This window comes from Arabidopsis thaliana, chromosome 5 (assembly GCF_000001735.4).
Source record: "Arabidopsis thaliana chromosome 5, partial sequence".
Classification (NCBI taxonomy): Eukaryota; Viridiplantae; Streptophyta; class Magnoliopsida; order Brassicales; family Brassicaceae; genus Arabidopsis; species Arabidopsis thaliana.
In genome coordinates this window covers 306,171-325,977 of record NC_003076.8, presented here as the reverse complement: position 1 = coordinate 325,977, position 19,807 = coordinate 306,171, and the positions used below count along the sequence as shown (strand labels likewise).

At 38.2% G+C, this 19,807-nt stretch overlaps 5 protein-coding genes and 2 long non-coding RNA genes across 9 annotated transcripts; 2 read left to right on the top strand and 5 right to left on the bottom strand.

Moving 5' to 3' along the window:
- Positions 1–299: 299 nt before the first annotated feature.
- On the bottom strand, positions 300–1,550 carry OFP1 (ovate family protein 1). The gene has a single exon (NM_120262.3). The coding sequence runs from the start codon at positions 1,424–1,426 to the stop codon at positions 614–616; it is 813 nt and encodes a 270-aa protein (NP_195804.1). The 5' UTR covers positions 1,427–1,550; the 3' UTR covers positions 300–613.
- A 1,214-nt stretch (positions 1,551–2,764) lies between these two features.
- On the bottom strand, positions 2,765–5,629 carry SAUR21 (ARM repeat superfamily protein). The gene has a single exon (NM_120261.4). It carries the CDS (start codon positions 4,993–4,995, stop codon positions 2,971–2,973), a length of 2,025 nt encoding a protein of 674 aa, NP_195803.1. The 5' UTR covers positions 4,996–5,629; the 3' UTR covers positions 2,765–2,970.
- A 1,873-nt stretch (positions 5,630–7,502) lies between these two features.
- On the bottom strand, positions 7,503–7,825 carry AT5G00800. Its single transcript, NR_142435.1, has 2 exons — positions 7,725–7,825; positions 7,503–7,648 (listed from the first exon to the last, which is right to left on the bottom strand). It is a non-coding gene; the product is annotated as an other RNA (long non-coding RNA).
- On the top strand, positions 7,572–7,825 carry AT5G00795. The gene has a single exon (NR_142434.1). It is a non-coding gene; the product is annotated as an other RNA (long non-coding RNA).
- Positions 7,826–10,572: 2,747 nt separating this feature from the next.
- On the top strand, positions 10,573–12,788 carry SR1 (serine/threonine protein kinase 1). Its single transcript, NM_120260.3, has one exon. The coding sequence runs from the start codon at positions 11,227–11,229 to the stop codon at positions 12,553–12,555; it is 1,329 nt and encodes a 442-aa protein (NP_195802.1). The 5' UTR covers positions 10,573–11,226; the 3' UTR covers positions 12,556–12,788.
- Positions 12,789–13,880: 1,092 nt separating this feature from the next.
- Positions 13,881–16,604, bottom strand: CIPK15 (CBL-interacting protein kinase 15). 3 transcript variants are annotated; one of them, NM_001203274.1, is made up of 4 exons: positions 16,409–16,544; positions 16,174–16,239; positions 14,670–15,892; positions 13,881–14,534 (listed from the first exon to the last, which is right to left on the bottom strand). In NM_001203274.1, exons 3-4 carry the CDS (start codon positions 15,516–15,518, stop codon positions 14,253–14,255), a joined length of 1,131 nt encoding a protein of 376 aa, NP_001190203.1. In that variant the 5' UTR covers positions 15,519–15,892; positions 16,174–16,239; positions 16,409–16,544; the 3' UTR covers positions 13,881–14,252. The 3 variants fall into 3 exon arrangements, with proteins under 3 accessions (NP_001190203.1, NP_001031820.1, NP_195801.1); NM_001036743.1 differs by having other exon boundaries at positions 13,881–15,892; NM_120259.4 differs by having other exon boundaries at positions 13,881–15,892; positions 16,174–16,604.
- Positions 16,605–16,688: 84 nt separating this feature from the next.
- Positions 16,689–19,039, bottom strand: AT5G01800 (saposin B domain-containing protein). The gene is made up of 6 exons (NM_120258.4): positions 18,864–19,039; positions 18,469–18,571; positions 18,098–18,246; positions 17,802–18,002; positions 17,603–17,662; positions 16,689–17,487 (listed from the first exon to the last, which is right to left on the bottom strand). The coding sequence occupies exons 2-6, from the start codon at positions 18,554–18,556 to the stop codon at positions 17,332–17,334; spliced, it is 654 nt and encodes a 217-aa protein (NP_195800.1). The 5' UTR covers positions 18,557–18,571; positions 18,864–19,039; the 3' UTR covers positions 16,689–17,331.
- Positions 19,040–19,807: the final 768 nt, after the last annotated feature.

The window sequence follows — 19,807 nt, the reverse complement described above, 5'->3', positions numbered from 1 at the left end:
AATATAGATGTGTGTGAAATTGAGAAATGCACACGTACACACATATCCAAAGTTAGGTCTGAAAATAGGCGCAGATGCTGTTTTAATGAGTTGTCGGCATCGTAGGTCTAATATAATGGATACACTAAATATAAAACGTTCACTATTAGTCTTAGTCTATAACGTGATGCAGAGTAATTGTTGTCAACATGAACACTTGCTAACTCATGATCACAATGAATGAGTTTCCAATCATTTTTAAATCTCTTTTAAAAAATTTAGACTTGAAGAGTGAGCTGTATATATAGTATGATTGATGACGCAAAAGTAGGTTTATAGTCGTCCACATTCAAAATTTGATTTAAAGTAACACTTGCTTGTCCGTGCAAAGTAAGATTCGTAGAAGAGTACCAATCCGGATAGAAAATTCCTGTACTTGATATCATCAACGATGGCCGTTATGCAAGTACAAGACTGTAGGCTCTCTCTAGACCATTATTACATATAAATATAGTTAGTACAAGAATCATCATCATCAACATCATATATATTTACATTTTTATTCAGTAGAGCGATTAATTATTAAGGAGTAATTAATACTATATAAGAAGATGTTTTTTTCTTAATAATAAAATTATTTGGAATGGGGTGGTGGAAGATTAAGATCAAGCCAGATTTGCTTGAAGACATTGATGATAATAGCGTGATATTCGTCTGAATTGAGACAGAGATAGCAAGCCAAAAGCTCCTCTAGATCCTTTGTCGCTCTTATCTTGTTCTCAGCGATCATCTCCTCCATCGACTCCTTAAAGTCTCTCTTCGGATCCACCGACGCCTTCACCACCGCCCTGCTCCGCCGAGCCGACGACCCGCTTCTTCTTGCGCTGCTGCTCACCGAGATCCGCGGCGACCGCATTCTAAGTCTCACCCCCGCCGGAGAATTCACCGCCGTTTTCCGTGCGGTGGCGGCCGTTTTGGTAATGATGGGCCGGAGTTCGAGTTCCGGCGGCGGCGTAAAGGTTGCGGTTTTGGATAACTTGGAGCTGCAAGGGCTGTGCCAGGAGCCCGTTAATGACTCGTCGGGGAGGAGAACTTGATCCGAGCGAAAGTCCGGTGAGAAAGAACCTGTTTCTGTGGTAGTGCTGTCGCCGGAAGTCGTGGAAGACTTAGAGTCGACGGTGGCTCGGTGACGAAGACGGTTCCCGGAGGACTTCCTGGGAGGATGGGAGGGTGGCGCTTTGGAAGAGTGAGAAGGGCGCCTAGGAGGCCTAGGACTGAGTGGCGTTGTGGACGTAGGAGTAGGGACTGCGTGGTGTTTCTTCTTGGAGGTGGTGCTATTTGGTTGGCTCTGAAGATTCTTCTTCTTGGATTTGGACATGTCTCTAAGTTTGTAAAACCAAGCGTTAGGGATTAACTCCGATAGCTTAAACCGATAGTTATTACCCATTATCTCTCTGACTCTCTCTGTTGATTATTTTGTGTTTGTTGGGGACTTCTTTGGTACATGAACAAAAGTGAGAGTGTGAAGAGTGGAGAATTTATAAAGGAAAGAGAGGTTTATGTGAGGGGGCCCACATACGTGGAAAATATAAAGGTTATTATAAGGTGAGTGAGATGCTCTCTCCATTTTCATTGATTTTGTGTTAGATTATGTTGGCCATTTCATTTTCCCCTAAATTAAATTACATTGACATTTGACACTGACACTTTTATTATATGTTTTAGTAATAGTAATACACAAGTAGTGTTCGTACCAAAGAAATAAATAATAGAGTAATTACTAGTTTGTATATGTACTAATTACTAGTTTAATCGTGGTCATTGTAATCCTTTTAAAATGTGCACCACGATGATATTAAAAAGTTGTATCATCGATAGTGTAAAAAAAGAAAGTGGTCACTCACTTTATTGTGTTACAGTTTCCGTAAGTAGGTGTTTGGGTTTGACAACAAATAAAGAAGAGAGAAACCTGCTTTTTTCAAACATTATCGCACGCTTCGAGATCTGGGATCTCTTGCAAAACAAACCAAAATTTTAAAATGGGCCTATATGTTTTCGGCCCAATAGTTTCACTTAACGATAGCACCTCTTATATTTTCCTCTTCATCAATTTTAAACTCCAACTAAAGAATCTGTCAAATTGAAACCAAAAATAATAATATTACAGAGACACAAATTTGCCAACTTATTCATGGTCATTTTATACACGTTTAAACAAACAAACAAAAAATAACACGTTACATCTCTATGTATTTGTTCTCTGCCATGGTTAACTGATGGTTGTAAAAAGTTACAGAACAGCTTTTCCTTAAACATCAACTACTCTGCTTCGATGAAAAACTCCAACCTCACTCTTTGGTTTGAACATATTTCTTGTCTCTCACTCCGCTTCATAAATTCTCAACACCGTCACTCTTTTCCTCAAATGTGTTTTCTGGTTTTGTAATAGTTCTGTAATAAAATTAACCGTTTAAAAAAGAGGGAAAGGAAGAAGAAGATATTTTATTTAATGCTTCGAAAGATCCAAAACGTAAAAAAACAACAAACAAAAAGGTTTGCTTCTCTAGGAAGAAAGATTGTTGCTATTTGCAATCAGTTCCATTTCCAATCATCATCACTCCTTTAGGAACATGCTTGTGTGTATATCTCTTGTGGATTTGCTCTGTCTTTTGTGTTGAAATTTTGTGCCAATTCTTTTGTCTCTTTATTCACACACATATGATAACTCTAATATGCTTTCAAGATTTTTATTAGTTCCTGTCAAAACACTAGTTATGAGTTATGAGAGATTAGTAAACAACATCATAACACTGTGTAAAGTTCATCCAGTAAAAGGGAAAAAATCTCTCGTTCTTTTCTCGAATTTACATTTACAATTGCAGCTTTTAATACTTTGTAAAAGAATCAATTTCTTTTCAAATCATCAGGAAAGAAAAAAAAAACATTTAAACTTTACACAAGAAGAAGAGGGGAAAACAAAAAAATGAAAAATCATAAAACTGGACTAAAAATCCTACTTGGCGTTGGCACTACAATGCTCTGCGTTTCCGCCGCCGTGTTATGGGTATCTCCGGCGGCCCACCGTCTTAGATATCTCATCAATGACGCCGCTTTCCTCCCTCCCCTGGCCGTTCCAGCTCCTATCATCTCCCATATAACCCTCTCTATCCCTGGAATAGCCGCCATCTCCGCCACTAGCTCCGACCCTCCTTTCCGACACATCGTGACCAGCGTTGCCGCCGCACTCTCCCTTGTGGTATCCGCTCCTTCTCTCATCACCTCCCCCAAAAGTCGAATCAAACTGAAAGCGGCAGAAACCGCCATGAGTCCTCCCCTCCTGACCACCGCCTCCACGACAGCCACCGCTTCCTCCGGTAGCTCCTGGAATGCATCTCCTGCGGCTCCCATTACCCCAGCCTCAACGAACCTCCCCACGTTCTCTCTCTCAGCCACCAGGTTTAGGATCGCCACGAGCGCGTCTCTCTTAGAGCTGGTGGGGCCCTGCTTAGCCAAGTCAACCAATCCGCTTACGACACGTGCTTTTCTCCCGAGTCTTCTTCTGTATGCCGAGACGCCCGCCAAACTGAACAATGTCGCGGCTGCGTTAGCCTTAGCCTCCCACGTGGCACCCGAACGAAGAACCTCGATGACGCCGTTTAAAGCTCCGTCAGTTTCCATGATCCTCGTTTTGTTCTGTTCCAGGATGGATAGGTTTAGGATCGTCGTAACGGCGTTTATCTGAAGGCTCGGGCACTCTGTGGCTAGATAACGAACCAGCTTGGGTATGGCTCCAGCCTCGGCTATGCAGGCTCGGGCCACAGTATCTGACTTTGCGAGCGCCCGGAGCTCGAACACGACACCGTTAGAATCTGCCACGGAGAGCTTCTCGATGAGAAACGAAACCATCATCTTCGTAAACTCCACCGCCTCCTTGCACGGCGCAGGTTCTCCGCCGCCGTCACCGTATAATTCGAACGGTATCTTCTGATCGCGGCACCACAAAACGATGAGGTTCTTCAAGGCACGGTTAGGTACGAGGCTGGTGTGTTTGAGGACTTGACCTGTTTTCGGACACGTGTTATGCCCCGATTGGATCCAAAGATCGATGGACTCTCTATCGTATGTTTGACCGGTGGCAACCACCACCGGATCCCGCATCAGCTCGAGGGTGATCGGACACCGGAAATCCGCGGGGATGTTAGCGTCAGATAAGGATTGGTGGCGGCGGAAATCTGGAGCCGGCGTGGAGGGACCGTATAAGACGCACTTAGAGTAACGGACGAGTCCGATAAGAGAGGCGGCTGCGGATTTGGATCTGTCGTCGATCTGATCCTGAATCTCGTCTTCCAATCTCTGAATTTCGTCGGTCAAACTAGCAGAATCGGATAAACCAAGGTCGTTGAAAATCTTGATGAGAGTAGAGTGATCCGGTGAGATCTGGTGCTTGATCCCGGCGATTGTATCGGTGACTTTACGACGGAGAGCAACGTCGCGGGCGTCGACGAACTGAACAGAATCGGAGCATTGTTTTGTAAGGAGAGAGATGAGATCTTGGGCGTCGTCGCTGAGGTCAAAGTCATGGAGCGGTAAAATATCAAGAACGGTGGATAAATCGGTGACAAGCTCGTGAAAGTTGAAGGCAACGATGTCGATCTGCAAGAGTAGCCAGAGTTTGCTAACACGAGAACAGTCATCGATCAAAGACTTGATACGTTGCATAACGATTTGCATTTCTTCGAAGCAGAGATGAGCGGATTGAGAGTAGACGACAAGTTGGGAACGAGGGAGAAGAAGCTCATCGAAGACGGAAGCTAATATCTTCACTTTGCGAATGAGGGAGAGAGAATTGCGTCGGAGAATGAATGGGAGAGGCTGCATAGAAGAAATCTCATGAGACGCCAGAAACAGAGACCGAGTCAGTTTGGTATCTGAAGAAAGCTTCGGAGATTCGAATGACCCGACGACCAAAGGGCGACGTTTTCTCGCCGGAGAAGGAGAATCAAGAGTAACAGCCATTGATGAGGAAGAAAGACTTTTGTTTAGGAATGGAAAAGAGAAAAGGAAGAAGAAAGAAAGAAAGAGAGCTCTAAGCTCTTGTTGGTTGTAGTTGTTGGTTTGTTACACGGAGAGAGGAGCTGGCGTTTCAAATTTTCCTTTGGTTAAAGTTATTTAATTGGAAGAAAAAGTCGTAACGGAAGAAGAGACGACGGTGGACGGAGCCGTCAGAAGAAGTCAGTCAGTCGCAGAGAGGACAAAGCCGCCTTACAGAGGAGCACGAGAGGCGAGAGGTCAAACATTCCCTTCTCTTTTGACTTTTTCTCTTATGGTAATGTTTTTTTGGCCGAAATTAGACCAAACCCAATTTTTATTTCACAACTAACCCATAGGCCATAACTTAGCTTAGTTTTAATCTAAAACCAGTTTTATCTAATGACTGCTTTGGATTTTCTTCCATAACTACAGTTTTTTAGAATAACACACGCCTACACGCCTCGTGAGTTGTCGAGCAACACTGATTACAATATATAAGAAATGTAAGAATGAAGATAAGGTCTTCGTTTTGGTGACATAAGAATGCAACAGTTGGTACAAGTTTGTTAGAGAGAATTGATCTCGTCTTCTCTTTTTCAATATATTTAAATTATATATACTCACATAACTAATCATTCTAATTTTTTCATAATTTATAATTGAATCTGCTCTGCTGGCTCTCTCCACTTTCCGGTGAATTATTGAATACTAGTAGTATTTCTCAAATTATATAACAAAATGTTTCCATTACCAAAGTTACCTTTCCTTTTATTTTAAACGAGTAGTTTCCCTTTAAAGCAAATTATGAGATGTTTGCATTTTTAAAATTTTACACAAAAAAATTATTGTTTAAATTTTTTTTTTTCTTGTTGTTGTTGTCAACCAAAGAAAAGATCCACATAACAAATCAAGAATCATCACGCACTTCTCAGTGTCAATTTAATATAATGGCTATTGGGTATCTATTTAAATAGTTGAAAATTGAGAAACAATAGAATGTAGCTTATATGGATTGCAATGGCACCACTCATACGCAATGCCTTGATGTACAGACTTAAAAAATTGGATTAATTATTGTAATAATGTCTACAAAGTTCCAATATCTATATTGCTTTTTTATATCGATCAACTCACATCTTATACGTTTTTATTAAAACTATTGGACATGGGAACATTGAATTTCTTATTCTAAGTTTATGATTTTTGGTAGGGATGATGTTATTTTTGTTTTGGGTCTAAATCCAACACTAGGCTGAATAATTATTATAACACAAATAGTTTATTGAATTCTATCTCGGACCCAAAAAAATAAATAGCAAAGCATTTGGGCCAATAAAATAAAGGGAATACATTTGGGCTTTCTTATGAGATTAAATTGATTAATAGTTCCGTCGTGAGGGCTAATAATATACAAGAACAAAGAACTTTGGGCCATTTAATATGTATAGAAGCATTTATTGGGCTTTTCGAGGATATATAATTAGTGTTGTTGATACTGCAGCTAAATGTCTTGGAACTGTTCATACTTCATAGGCTGTGTAACGGAGCCAATTTGTGTCTAATCTTTTAAAAAATACTAATTTGTTGTTACTACCTTAAACGTGTTTGAAAAGCCTGTAGTGATCGGGTTTGATCAATGATTACATCATGGACTTCTACAGATTATTCACGTTGTTCCATTATTTATCTTTTCAACCCAGGGAAAGTTTGGGTTAATGGTTTATAATCTTTTTTTTTAGTGCAGAATCAACATTTGATAATAGTAGTGATGGATCAATGAACCTGAAATTGTAGGATTAAATCAATAATTTTAACAGTTGAAGGTTGAAACCATGTTTTTTTGTTTCTGCTGGAATTTCATAAATGTAGTATATAATTATCTTTGCGTTATTTTTTTTTGGTTGTTGTATATAATTAACTTCGACTATTTACTTTATTATCTATTGCAATTCATATATACTCACATCACCGTATGTGGGGACTTCATTACGTAAGATTATTCTAATTCACTAACACTTATTTTTTGGTCAACAGTAAGCAATCTCACGATCAATGAGTGCCTCCTTCAGCGTTGTCATCTGATTTGTATATTACGCGATGCCCATAAACTATATGATAAAAAAACATACATTTAGTTAGTTAAATATGCACATCACCGTTTAATTATTTGCGAGGAAGCAGACAAAATTATCCCGACTTATGCTGACTCACTCCACATACTCGACACAATTCTTTAAGTCCATATAAAAATTACTTCAACGTGTATATATGTATTGATTTTTATTTAATATATATGAAAATGGTTCATAATAAGAACCAGATATCGAAGAGATTTCACCATCAAGGTATCGTCAGACCAAACATATGATATAAGCATTATTTAGTTTTATACTAGTATTTCTTGCACTTGAACCTGGACACAAAATCAATTTACTTGGCACACGTTAAAAGATACAAATAAATGAATAATTAATAATTGTAACAATAAATGTTGAGAAATAAGTAAATAGCGAAAGCAAGGAATGGATCGGAGAATATGCAGAAACCTAACCATGCATGTTCCCTGTGTCCCCATGGGATACTTTAATTGATGCGGGCTCTCCTTTTTGGACCTTGGATGTGTGGTCCTTGATCAACTAATCTCCTACTATTAAAACAAATAAAGAAACCCATTTAGAGAAAATGTTGTCGGAACTCGGAAGAGATCGTTCTCACCATACCGAGTTACCATCAATAATCTTAAGATAAAGAATTGATTTTATGACTGAGGCGCAAAGAATTGAAAAATCTATGGCCGGAGTCCATTTCTTTCTTTATTCGTATATTTGCTATCCAAATTTAATAGGAGTAGGTGGTTAATATTTACGAATTGTAGAAAATTGACTTAGCCTAACCATAAAATTTAAACCGTCGATGTCATCAGAATTTAATTTGTTTTAATCTTTATTTAGGTTTCTGCTTACCTAATCAGCTGCGTATAACTTTGAAACAGTTTTCTCGCGTTATTTAAACAAAATTTTGGCTACTGACTGACGTTTCCCTTAGTTCTTATTCTAGTCTGCGTATGCGATATTATGAAATACTAATAAATTTGTCGGTAAGCAATTGTAATAACATTAAACTTGTCGTGAGAATATGAATCATATATACAAAAAACTACTTCCTGCAATAGAAGCGAGAACATTTTCAGATTTTTCTATACTCACTAATGATAATAATATATGTATAGACATAAGACGCGTGTCTATTAAGATCGAGAAAAAAAGAATGTTGTGTGTTTTGACCGTTAAGTGTTTGTAATTAATCTTCATGATGAAACGAATGTAAATCTATGTATACCAGAAATACAGTTTAACAAAAGAATTCTGGTTATCAAGCGTCGTTAGCTCAATTAGTAAAGACCCTAGGCGAAGCTTAGAGATCGTCGGTTCGAGTGACGCTTGGAACGAAACTAATATTACATGATGTGGTTTCGGGTCTGAGGAATTACGGGCTTCGACCCAGAACCTCCTGGTATTCAAAAAAAAAAAAAAAAAAAAAGAATTCTGGTTTTACGATATCAAATATCAATACATGCATATCGTGGACGGACAAATACTGTAATTAGATGTTGAATTAATGGAAATTATATAGTCGCCAGACCATTAATAAACGTAAGACAATGCTTACGGGAGATATCAGTTATGTTATCGTACGTTTCTTTCTTCTGCACGAAAGCCCTTTATTTTTCTTCCTGCAGCCTTCATTTATTCTTGCATTACGTTTTTTTTTTTTTTTTGTAAACGTGTTTATAACATATTAACATGGACCTCGTATATTCCATTTTTTTAATTCATTTTATTTATGTTTTCTTTTGTTAATTACTTCAGAAGTTATTTATGGTCATATATATTATATCGTTAAATTTTGTCGTAAAAATGGGTTATATGGTCACATTAATCTTGCATGGGACCAAAAGTAACAAGCTAAATTAATAATGTATTCTTTTATTTTGTTTGTCAACAATTAATAATGTATTCAAAATCAGTAGATATTTTGATTGGAGCAACCTTTCGAACCAACGAAAGAAAAGGGGCAATTATATAACCATCCATTTTTATTGACAGAACCTTGATTTCGTAATTATTTAACGAGCTTCTTTCCTTCCTCCTTCTCTTTTTCCCCAACGAAAGAAGCTTCCATGAAACAGCATCAGAAAAAATCAAAATTAAAAACAAATGAAATCTTTCGTACATCACATTATTAACGCGGTAATTTATTTTTATTTTATTCCCGTACATGTCTTTTAATGGATTTATATATATTAAAAAAGATGTTGATTTGGTTTTATGTGAATACTGTAGTACTAATTTATGCCTACCAAAAAAAAATAGTACTAATTTATGTGTGGCTTGGATTTATATATATGTACAAATGGGCACAGCGTGACAGCGAAAATAGTAACGTACGATTTATCTAATCTTTAAAACGTTGTGTGTTTTGGATAAATTACAAAAATAATTAAAATTGATTTTATATTTTGTTGTACGCTGCGGTGGGTAGATCACGTCGTAGATTTACTATAAAAATTGACACTGCAAAATTTATCCTCTTTTTTTTGGTATTAAACTTTAACCAAAACTTCACAAGATTATAAAAGCCTTGCACTCTAACAATGCAATGCGATGATTTCTAAGTCGTCAAATGTTTAAGTCTGAGGAATTGGGACATAATTAGTGTGATTGTGGGTAGTGATCATACATGGAACTAATACATCTTTATAAAATTATACTGACTTTCCAACTTAGCTAAGTAAGAAAATAGTAACTATTAAAAAAAAACAATGAGATAATGTTAAATATTAATCAAATTTGTTTTTCTTTTTTATTTTGGGCAAAAGTTATTTTTTCAAGCGCACTGTTTGTACTTTATAATGTGAAACATATATTGAAAATAATCAATTGAAATCTTAAATGTAGTCATATTTCTTTTTTTCAAAAAGCATCAAATAGATCAATTTGCCCATAAGACTCGATTTATTTTTCCACGAATATGGGAAAAAACAACTGGAGATTTTTAAAAAGGAATGACATATGTTTTCCAAATGTATTAACTAATGATTCCAACATAAGCAAATATATTTTCTAAAAATAGTGAAATAAACAACTGTGAAATGTATACAAAAAGCATGAAATATATTTTCCCAAGTATTGTTTAAATTTGATAAATAATTCAAGTTATTTGGAACAGTGATGGAGTGGAAAAATAAACATAAGAATCATAATTAAAAATGAACGTAGAGTTTAGATAGTGATTTGAAAAGATTAAGGAAGATTAGGAAATGACACTAGTTATAGGACGATTCCAACCTTGAGCAGTGGGGCGGGAGTTGTAGTAACCTGTCAACCGCAATATATAGCCTGGTGCTCAAAATGAGACTTGAACTAATACTAATAAGGGGAATTTGGATGTTCAAAGGACTTAACCACGATTGATGACTAAACAAAGCAGTGGTTAGCTGAATTACTAACTAACTAGAGCTAGCTGCCTAGGCTAGTCGAAAGAACAATTCTCCGTTTTGAGTTGACCATAAAATAATAATATTCAACAATATTGGAGGAAACATGTTTATATGTTCTTGTAATAATAATATTATAGCAAATAGCCGAAGATACGACGAAGCGTATATGTGTGAAATGAGTATATTCTACAGCCTAAACCCTCGGAGATACCAAATCAACACGACAACAGCGACGGGACACCTGTATGGTTCTAATTCAACTTCTTGTCCACATCTTCATCTTCTTCTTCTTCTTTTTTTAATAGATATATTAAGAAAACAAAACAGAAAATCTCCCACGTCTTTACAAAGAAAATAAAGAAGAAGAAAATAAGGAAAAAGAATCTGATAGTAATTGACAAAAATACCCTCATCTCCTACCTCAAGACAGTAATATATATGTAACAACTCGATACAGAGCATGGCTTATCTCTTATCCGAATCCTCCCAATTTGTCTGTCTCTCTTTTGTTTTCTCTGCTAACAGATCTCTCTAAATATCTGTTACTTTTGTTCATATCTTTTTACTTTTCAAACTACTAATTTTCCTTTCGCTTCTTCTATTAATAACAACACTCTCTCTCTCAGACTTCTTTTCTTTTTTTTCTACGGCGTTGATTCATTCGCAATGACCTCAGTTTCTGTGTACCATAATTGACCTAGCAGATTCTGTTTTTAATGGTAGATTCTGACCCGGTGGAATTTCCGCCGGAGAACCGCCGTGGACAGCTCTTCGGCAAATACGAGGTCGGAAAATTGGTGGGATGCGGCGCCTTCGCGAAAGTGTACCACGGGAGGAGCACAGCGACGGGTCAGAGCGTTGCGATCAAAGTGGTGAGCAAGCAACGGCTGCAGAAAGGAGGACTCAATGGCAACATTCAGAGAGAGATCGCTATCATGCACCGTCTGCGCCACCCTTCTATCGTGCGCCTGTTCGAGGTCCTCGCCACCAAATCCAAGATCTTCTTCGTCATGGAATTCGCCAAGGGCGGTGAGCTATTCGCCAAAGTCTCCAAGGGCAGGTTCTGCGAGGATCTTAGCCGTCGTTATTTCCAGCAGCTCATCTCCGCCGTCGGATATTGCCACTCCCGCGGCATCTTTCACCGTGATCTCAAACCGGAGAATCTCCTCCTCGACGAGAAGCTCGATTTGAAGATCTCTGATTTCGGACTCAGCGCTCTTACCGATCAGATCCGACCCGACGGCCTCCTCCACACACTCTGTGGTACGCCGGCGTACGTGGCGCCTGAGGTTTTGGCGAAGAAAGGGTACGACGGTGCTAAAATCGACATATGGTCATGTGGAATCATACTGTTCGTCCTCAACGCCGGTTATCTCCCTTTCAACGACCATAATCTCATGGTTATGTACCGGAAAATCTACAAGGGAGAATTTCGCATTCCCAAGTGGACCTCACCGGATCTCCGGCGACTGCTGACTCGGCTTTTAGACACGAATCCGCAGACGAGGATCACTATCGAAGAGATCATCCACGATCCATGGTTCAAACAGGGCTACGACGATCGGATGTCTAAATTCCATCTAGAGGACTCCGATATGAAACTCCCGGCGGACGAGACCGACAGCGAGATGGGAGCAAGGAGGATGAACGCATTCGACATCATCTCAGGATCTCCAGGGTTCAATCTCTCCGGTCTTTTCGGAGACGCCAGAAAGTACGACCGAGTGGAACGGTTCGTGTCGGCGTGGACGGCGGAGAGGGTGGTGGAGAGGCTGGAGGAGATCGTGTCGGCGGAGAATCTGACGGTGGCGAAGAAGGAAACATGGGGGATGAAGATCGAGGGGCAAAAAGGTAACTTCGCAATGGTGGTTGAGATAAACCAGCTAACGGACGAGCTGGTTATGATAGAGGTGAGGAAGAGACAAAGAGCCGCTGCATCTGGACGAGATTTATGGACAGATACACTCAGGCCTTTCTTCGTCGAGCTTGTGCACGAATCAGACCAAACGGACCCAGAACCAACTCAAGTACATACGACGTCGTAGTTTAGGTATCTGTCAAATAAATTATCCAAATAATAATTAAAAAAAAATATCCCGGGTTATATGTAATTGCTTTTTTTTTTACCCGGAGAATATCTCTGACATAATTATTCAGGAAATTTCTCGACAAATCTTAATTTTTAGTTGGCAAGTATGTATCTTCTTGTTATGTAATCATAATTATATTTTATATAAATGAAAAATAAAATATAAAAAAATGTATTACTTGTTTTAAATGGCCACTATAATACATTAGTAACGTATCGTGGATGTGAAGTAATGCTATGTGTACAAGACACTCTAACTTAACCATTACTTAAGGATTAGTTAACTATTCAACATGATATTTAACATACATATAGATGTAATTTTTAACAACTCATAAAACACAGTCTTCTTCTGCTATTAATTTTGTCATTATGTAAAAAGAAGTGTCAAGATTTGAGCCATGAACTAACACAACTGATCTACTTTCACCTTTTTGATAAGTAAGAGGTTGTCCTTATCACATCATTGTAAAAATATACTATTAAAATAGATATATAGCTAGTGGACTTTATATAATCCTATCGCATGTGGCTGTGATATAAGATCATACACCAATAATTCTCATCAATCATTTTCTTTTCTTGGTATCCACATTGAATCCAATCATCCATAATCCATTAATTTCAGCTTCAGCAGTTATAATTACTGTAATCAACATATATATCACCTTTTCAATGCAATAATTGTAGGCTCCACGATCTATATATTATCCAATTTACTATATACACAATCACATCGTACACTTTTAAAGCACTTAATATGCTTTAATTAATTCCTTAATTGTGGTTATATGTAACTAATTATCCTGTTGAGCATAAAAGGAAAAGTAGGAAACACACAAATGCAAAAATCTGACGAGCACGTTATGTTGGTTAGATTACGAAAAGACAAGAGTCTTAAATTGGGTGGTTTCCTTGGTTCTCCTTCAATCCAATTTGTAGTTGTTGGCCCACTAAAAGATAGCGGATTAAGCAAAACCCTTAGAAAAATATACTCTGCACTCTATGATAAAAGGTTTTGATTTGACCAACTGATAAATGTATGGTGTATATCCGATTATGGGCCAACGTGGTCCACTGGAGGCCGTGAATTCAATGAGCTTGTCCATTTTAGTCGTCTTCTCGAATTGGCCCAATCACAATCATCCAACCAATAAAGACACTTTGTCATTTTCCAATACATGTATGAACACTAATCTTACCATTGGATTCTTTTTCTCATTTTTTTAACACCATTTCTTACCAAAAAAATAGAAGAAGAAAACACACCATTAACAAATTCTGTAACGTAAGTTAAATTATAAATTTGTTTTGACTTTGTTAATACACAAAAAGATCATCCAAAAGACTACAATAATACGAAATAACTACAAAATAGTAGTATAATGCTTCCTAAAACCGTTGTCGGTCTATTGGCTTATTTCATTAAGGCTCAATTTATTTTATTTTATCTGATAAAGAAATCTACTTATTTTGTCTCAAACTATATAATTGGTCCTCACATATTATTATTGTTACACTGACACCTAGAAAAATACGAAACACGTCTTAAGATGAGACTCAAGAGAAAATACATAAACTAAACACATTGGCAAAACAAAACAAGAAAAACATTCTAAAAGAAGAAGACACATAAAAAGGATAGAATATGTTTCAGTGCCAAGCTAATACAAAGTCGATCAAAGCCGGTCTTATACTCTCCTTCATGACTCTCTTATACTCAGCAGTATCTCCACCGCTCTTCTTTAGCACCACCATGTGATAGCTCGGCGCAATCTCAAACACTTCCGCTTCCACCACTGTAGCCTCAGCCGACATTTTCACCCTCCATTCGTGTTCCTTCTTCCTCACTTTCATCTTAAGGTCCTTCCCAATCTCCACCAGCTTCTCTGTTATCTCAGATGCCTCTCTGTTTGATGTAAACCTCATCTCCTCCTTCTCCTCTCCCTTCTCGAACAGTCCCGAGAGATCAAACCCCGTGGACAGAGATATGATCTCAAACGCGTTCAGGTTGATACACCGCTTCTTTTCCTTCTCTGCACTTGCGTTTCCCTCTGCCTCTGCGTCCACTTCTGTCTCTTCCTCAACTGATTCTTTCACCTCCTCTTGTAGGCCTTTACGGAACCAAGAGCTCTTCATTATTTTCTCAGTTGATACCCTTGTGTTGGGGTTAGGATCCAAGATCCTCTTGAGCAATCTCTTTGCCCCCGGAGCAAGCCAGTTGGGGAACTTGACTTCAGCTTTGCCTATCTTCTTATACAGCTCCATCAGATTGGAATCACGGAAAGGAAGATATCCAGCGAGCAAGACGAACAATATCACTCCACAGGACCACACATCCGCTTTAAACCCATCATACCCGTTCCTGCTTATCACCTCCGGTGCAACATATGCAGGGGTCCCGCATGTAGTATGCAGCAACCCGTCTTGCCTTCTAGAGTCAGAAAGAGCGCTGAGACCAAAATCAGAGATCTTAAGATTCCCATGCTCATCCAACAAGAGATTCTCCGGCTTCAGGTCCCTGTGGCATACTCCACGGCTGTGACAGAAGTCAACAGCGCGTACAAGCTGCTGAAAGTACTTTCTCGCAACGTCTTCTCTCAGCTTCCCAGTTGACACTTTGTTGAAGAGCTCACCACCCTTAACATGTTCCATGACGAAGTAGATTTTAGATTTGGTGGCCATGACTTCATGGAGCTCAACGATGTTGGGATGCCTCAAGAGTCTCATGGCAGAGATCTCTCGCTTAATCTGCTCGGTCATGCCAACTTTGAGGATTCTTTCTTTGTCGATGACCTTAATCGCTACACTATCACCAGTTTTCAAATGCCTAGCATGGTATACCTTAGCAAAGGTACCTTGACCGAGAAACTTCCCAACCTCATAACGGAGCATCAACACAGATCCTTTCTTCTCCATTGACTAACTGGTTAGCTTAGAGCACTACTAATACCACTAAATAAAAAGACCACCCTAGAATATACTAAAACGCAGACAACATAAAGGGTAGAGGAGGAACTCAGGAGGAGGCTGTTAGTGTCGGATCAACCGTCTTCGCAAAGATCATGCTTCCAAGTGGCGTTTTTTCTAGCATTGTGAGAGGAAGGCTGGAAGGTGTGGAAGCAGGGGTTTAGAAAATGGGTGTCCACATAAGGGATGAGGGAGAACAAGGGCCCAAAGGGACAAAGGATCTGAGAGGGTGGTGTAGAGCAATTGAGTTCAGCTTTCAAATACATGTTTCTGCATTCCCTGGCCTTCCAATTTTTGCACACTCTTCTTGATTAAACAACAACCTGAAACATAGAGAGCAAACCATTAATGACAGGATCAACAAAGAAGGCCTATCTAGTTTGCTCCTAATTAAACACCAGAAAATCGAACACTAAAGACAAGATTCAAAGCGATTGAGAGCTATAAACATGGGACGAAATCTAAGTAGATCGAACTAGGAACGAAACAAACAGATCGAATCGGAACAGAGACATAAGATATGTCTTATATCTATCCATCACAGAAATCTAGATTCCTCAATAGCATCGACAAAATCCGCTGCGAACCAGAATCGAACAATTACCTCAGTTATTATTATGCGCGAAAGAGCTACGAAAAGCGAAGACAAGTATATGCCAAATAGCTTCAGCTGCGAGGAATTGAGAGAAAATGAGAAGAAAGAGAAGAAGAGTTTCCCTTCCTTTATATTATAATCGGCCAACAAACACACAAGTTGATGATATCTATGAATTGCGAAAATGCCATTCTCGGAATTTTTACTAATTTTAATGGAAACAAAGAGCAGCCAACCTGTTTACCTTTTGGCCGTTACTAACCATTTTTTGTCATCATCTCTCTTTTCGCTGTTTGCAATTTGCTTTTTAATTATTTCTTTCTTCTAATAATCAACTTTGTTGTTGTTCTTAGCCCTTAAAATAAGTTATCACTTCTCATCATCTTTCATCGTCATTACACACACTAACCAAACTTAGTTCTTTTTTTTTTACATCTTTTCTTTAGTTTTCAAGCTAAATAAATATACGATAAGCATTAAGGTTTGTTTTAACGAAATTTTCATTTACAAAATTAATTTTATTTCCCAATAAAAGGATTTGTTTCACTACATTGGATATGTACACTGTTCTGTTTGTATTATAAAAGGTTAAAAATCAGTCGCTTTTAGTCAATCAATCACATAATTCTGAATATACATACAGTCAACAGATTTATAAATAGTATACAATTTGTTTTCCAGAGTAGTGTTGATCAAAGATTCCTTTAGATGATATGTACCAGTGACGATGTCACACGTAAGCAAGAATATCCTCTAATGTTAGCTTTTATAGATACGGTGACACTTGCTCTCTTTGTCCTTTACACGTGTCTGACATTTATTCGCTTGTGGGTCAGTTTAAACCAGCTTGGCGGCCCCTAACTTTTGCCAACTGTTTCACAGAAGAAAATGGTGGGCGAGTGATTGAGTACACGCATCAACGTAACGTTTTAGCGAAAATCAGACTACACAACATGGGCAATGTAGAAATTAGCAAAAAGGCCCATCGATGGACAATGGGCCTTTAGACAGCGTTCTTTTCAAATCACACAAGAATCATCAATCGTGTAGTTATGTTTTTAATATATCAATCAGTATTTACATGACCACCGGGTTACCAAATTAAATTAGCATCACGATCATGGCATGGTATTAGTGTGAATGACGACAAAACCAAGGTGGCCGAATTTACGAATCTGCCAATGACTCCACCGCAGGAACGTAGTCACGGTGGGTGGCTGGACCTGGACAGACGTGGAGGATAGTGCACACGTCTTTCTTCTCCAGAAACTTCTGCAAATCCGTAAGCATCAGAGGCCCGTACTCGAATACCATCTTCTTGCACTATTCACCATCATAAACAAACACATTGTTATTATCTGATGATGATCCATAAAAGTATCACAAAACTCAGCTTAAATAGAGAGAGCTTTGCGGGCATTCTTTATTAGTTAGCTACCTTGTCCTGGTAATTGTTAAGCGACTTGCATTCCTTGAGAAGTAACCGAATTATCTTCAGCTGCAACATTCACAAGGCAAAAGTCAATCTTCAGCAGCAATAATAAATATCTCTAACTGATATAATTCTTAGTGCTAAGCCTAAGGTTTGCGACACAGAATAGGTATGTGATAATAGAAGGAATGAAGGTTGAGCAAACCTTAGTCTCAGGATCCTTGAGTTTGGTGACAACCTCAGAGACAGTCTCGCGGCAAGCCTCGCAGTTTCCTTGATGGACTTGAGAGGCAAAGGCCGGTGTCACAGCTTGACAGAGGTTAAGCCGTTTGCAGATTTGGTCTGATTTGATAGTAGAGACTTGTGTGAAGAAAAGTTGGGTGTAATGATCTACCATTGAAAGACACTGCAACAAACACATGAGTTGGGCATAGTTAACATATAACCACGTCTGAGAAAAGGAATAGAGAAAGCAAAAACAACCAAGGACTCAATGAAGACCTGTTTTTTGAGAGGAGGAATCTGAGAGCAGCTGATATGAAGGGCCTCAACGAGTTCATTCTGGTTGTCGTAGTCTTGAAGGTAATCAATGACTAGCGTGACATACTTGTCACATAGTTCACAGACTTGGTTGTCATCATGAGCTGATTCTGCAAACGAAACAATCATACATAGGAGATCAACACAAATATTATATGGAGCAAACTTCTTAAACCCAATTAAAAAAAAAAACATACATCAGGATGTCTATATCAGATTGAATGCTTTCTGAAAACGTAACGTATTCAAATAATCCAGTGAACAGATTTTAACAAATTTGAATTAGAAACAGGTGCAAGAGAGACTCTAGATGCCTTCAAAAATGTTCTTACCGAATGGTTCGAGAAGAATCGGGTTTGTAGCATGACAAGACCAGCTCAAGAGGAAGAGGACTAGGAGGACTCCAAATCTACCGCCCATGTTTCCTCGTGAGATCTATATATTACCAAATTTAATGATGATGGATCAAAAACCGATTTGGAGATGGCCATATTCATAAGTCAACAGACACTTTTTGGGGGATTCCGATTTTGAGTTGTCAACAATTTTAGGTTGAAACGCTAAATTAAACAGATCTAAATCAAACCATAAGCGCTAAATAGGTCTGCATATACGACGAGACTGGGGACAAATTAATATGTGCTAAAAGCTCTTATTCCATAGAATCGATACATAAACAACAATCAAATAAGTGTACGAAAAGATGAAGAAGAAGAAGCTAGCTTACACGGCCTCCGATGAAGAAGCTTGGGTATCAATTAGATCTGATTAATGAAAGAGAGCAACCGATCGACGATCGACGATCTTCGATGCTGCTGGGGTTGCTGCTCTCTCTCTCTTTTTCTTTTTTTTTGTGAAAAAGCAAGAGTCTCCTCTCATTTAGATCCATGGTAACAGAATTATATGATTGGCCCTTTTTTTTGTCAAACATATGATTGGTCCTTTCTTTATTATTATTATTATTTTCAATCTAATTAAAGGGCTGTAGTATCAAAATTACTTTTAAAATCTATATTCACATTACCTATTTTGTTTTCCAAACAAATAAACTAACTAGTATTTTATTTCATCTGCTATAAGAATATGATACTCCAAGTTTATACACCTCTGGACAAAATTGTTTGTTCCATTTTCTTCTCCTTATTTTGATACTGTCAATACCTTAATGGAGATGTTTAAACCGTAATTAATCGCATTTGTATGATATTCGCCAAATTATCTTTCACAACCCAACAAATGAGAAATTTGGTTGTTGGTTTTAAACCTTATAAATAGGTCACGGTTCTCAATACTTTAAAGACCTTCAATTTTTTAAAAAAAAAATCTCTCATTTTTCTTTAATGGACGGAAGAAAATGTAATTATGTCTTCTTGTTTAACCTTTAACGAAGAGATGTAAATTCTGATGAGGGGAGCGAGTATATGAATATCACATGAAAGATATTAATGCAAAAGAATGGACCGACCATGGGGTCTATCAGTGTGTATATACTAAGGAAAGCAATGCTCGGAGGTATGTGGAGCACATGTAGGAATGCATGGGTCGTGGCTCGTTTAGTCATACACTGTTTTCCAATTTAATCAGATAAAAACCAATTATTCAATTCATATTGTTTTCATCAATGGTCCTATCTACTCTCCAAATAAATGCTTCTACAATAACCACACCTTT

What these genes read in the sequence shown, in the direction of transcription:
- SR1 (NM_120260.3), top strand. Translation starts at nt 11,227, where the DNA reads ATGGTAGATTCTGACCCGGTGGAATTTCCGCCGGAGAACCGCCGTGGA.
- CIPK15 (NM_120259.4), bottom strand. Translation starts at nt 15,518, where the DNA reads ATGGAGAAGAAAGGATCTGTGTTGATGCTCCGTTATGAGGTTGGGAAG.
- AT5G01800 (NM_120258.4), bottom strand. Translation starts at nt 18,556, where the DNA reads ATGGGCGGTAGATTTGGAGTCCTCCTAGTCCTCTTCCTCTTGAGCTGG. An exon ending in GATTCTTCTCGAACCATTCG is followed by an intron (nt 18,247 to 18,468) that starts GTAAGAACATTT and finishes TTTCGTTTGCAG; the next exon opens with AATCAGCTCATGATGACAAC. An exon ending in TTAACAATTACCAGGACAAG is followed by an intron (nt 17,488 to 17,602) that starts GTAGCTAACTAA and finishes GATGGTGAATAG; the next exon opens with TGCAAGAAGATGGTATTCGA.
- SAUR21 (NM_120261.4), bottom strand. Translation starts at nt 4,995, where the DNA reads ATGGCTGTTACTCTTGATTCTCCTTCTCCGGCGAGAAAACGTCGCCCT.
- OFP1 (NM_120262.3), bottom strand. Translation starts at nt 1,426, where the DNA reads ATGGGTAATAACTATCGGTTTAAGCTATCGGAGTTAATCCCTAACGCT.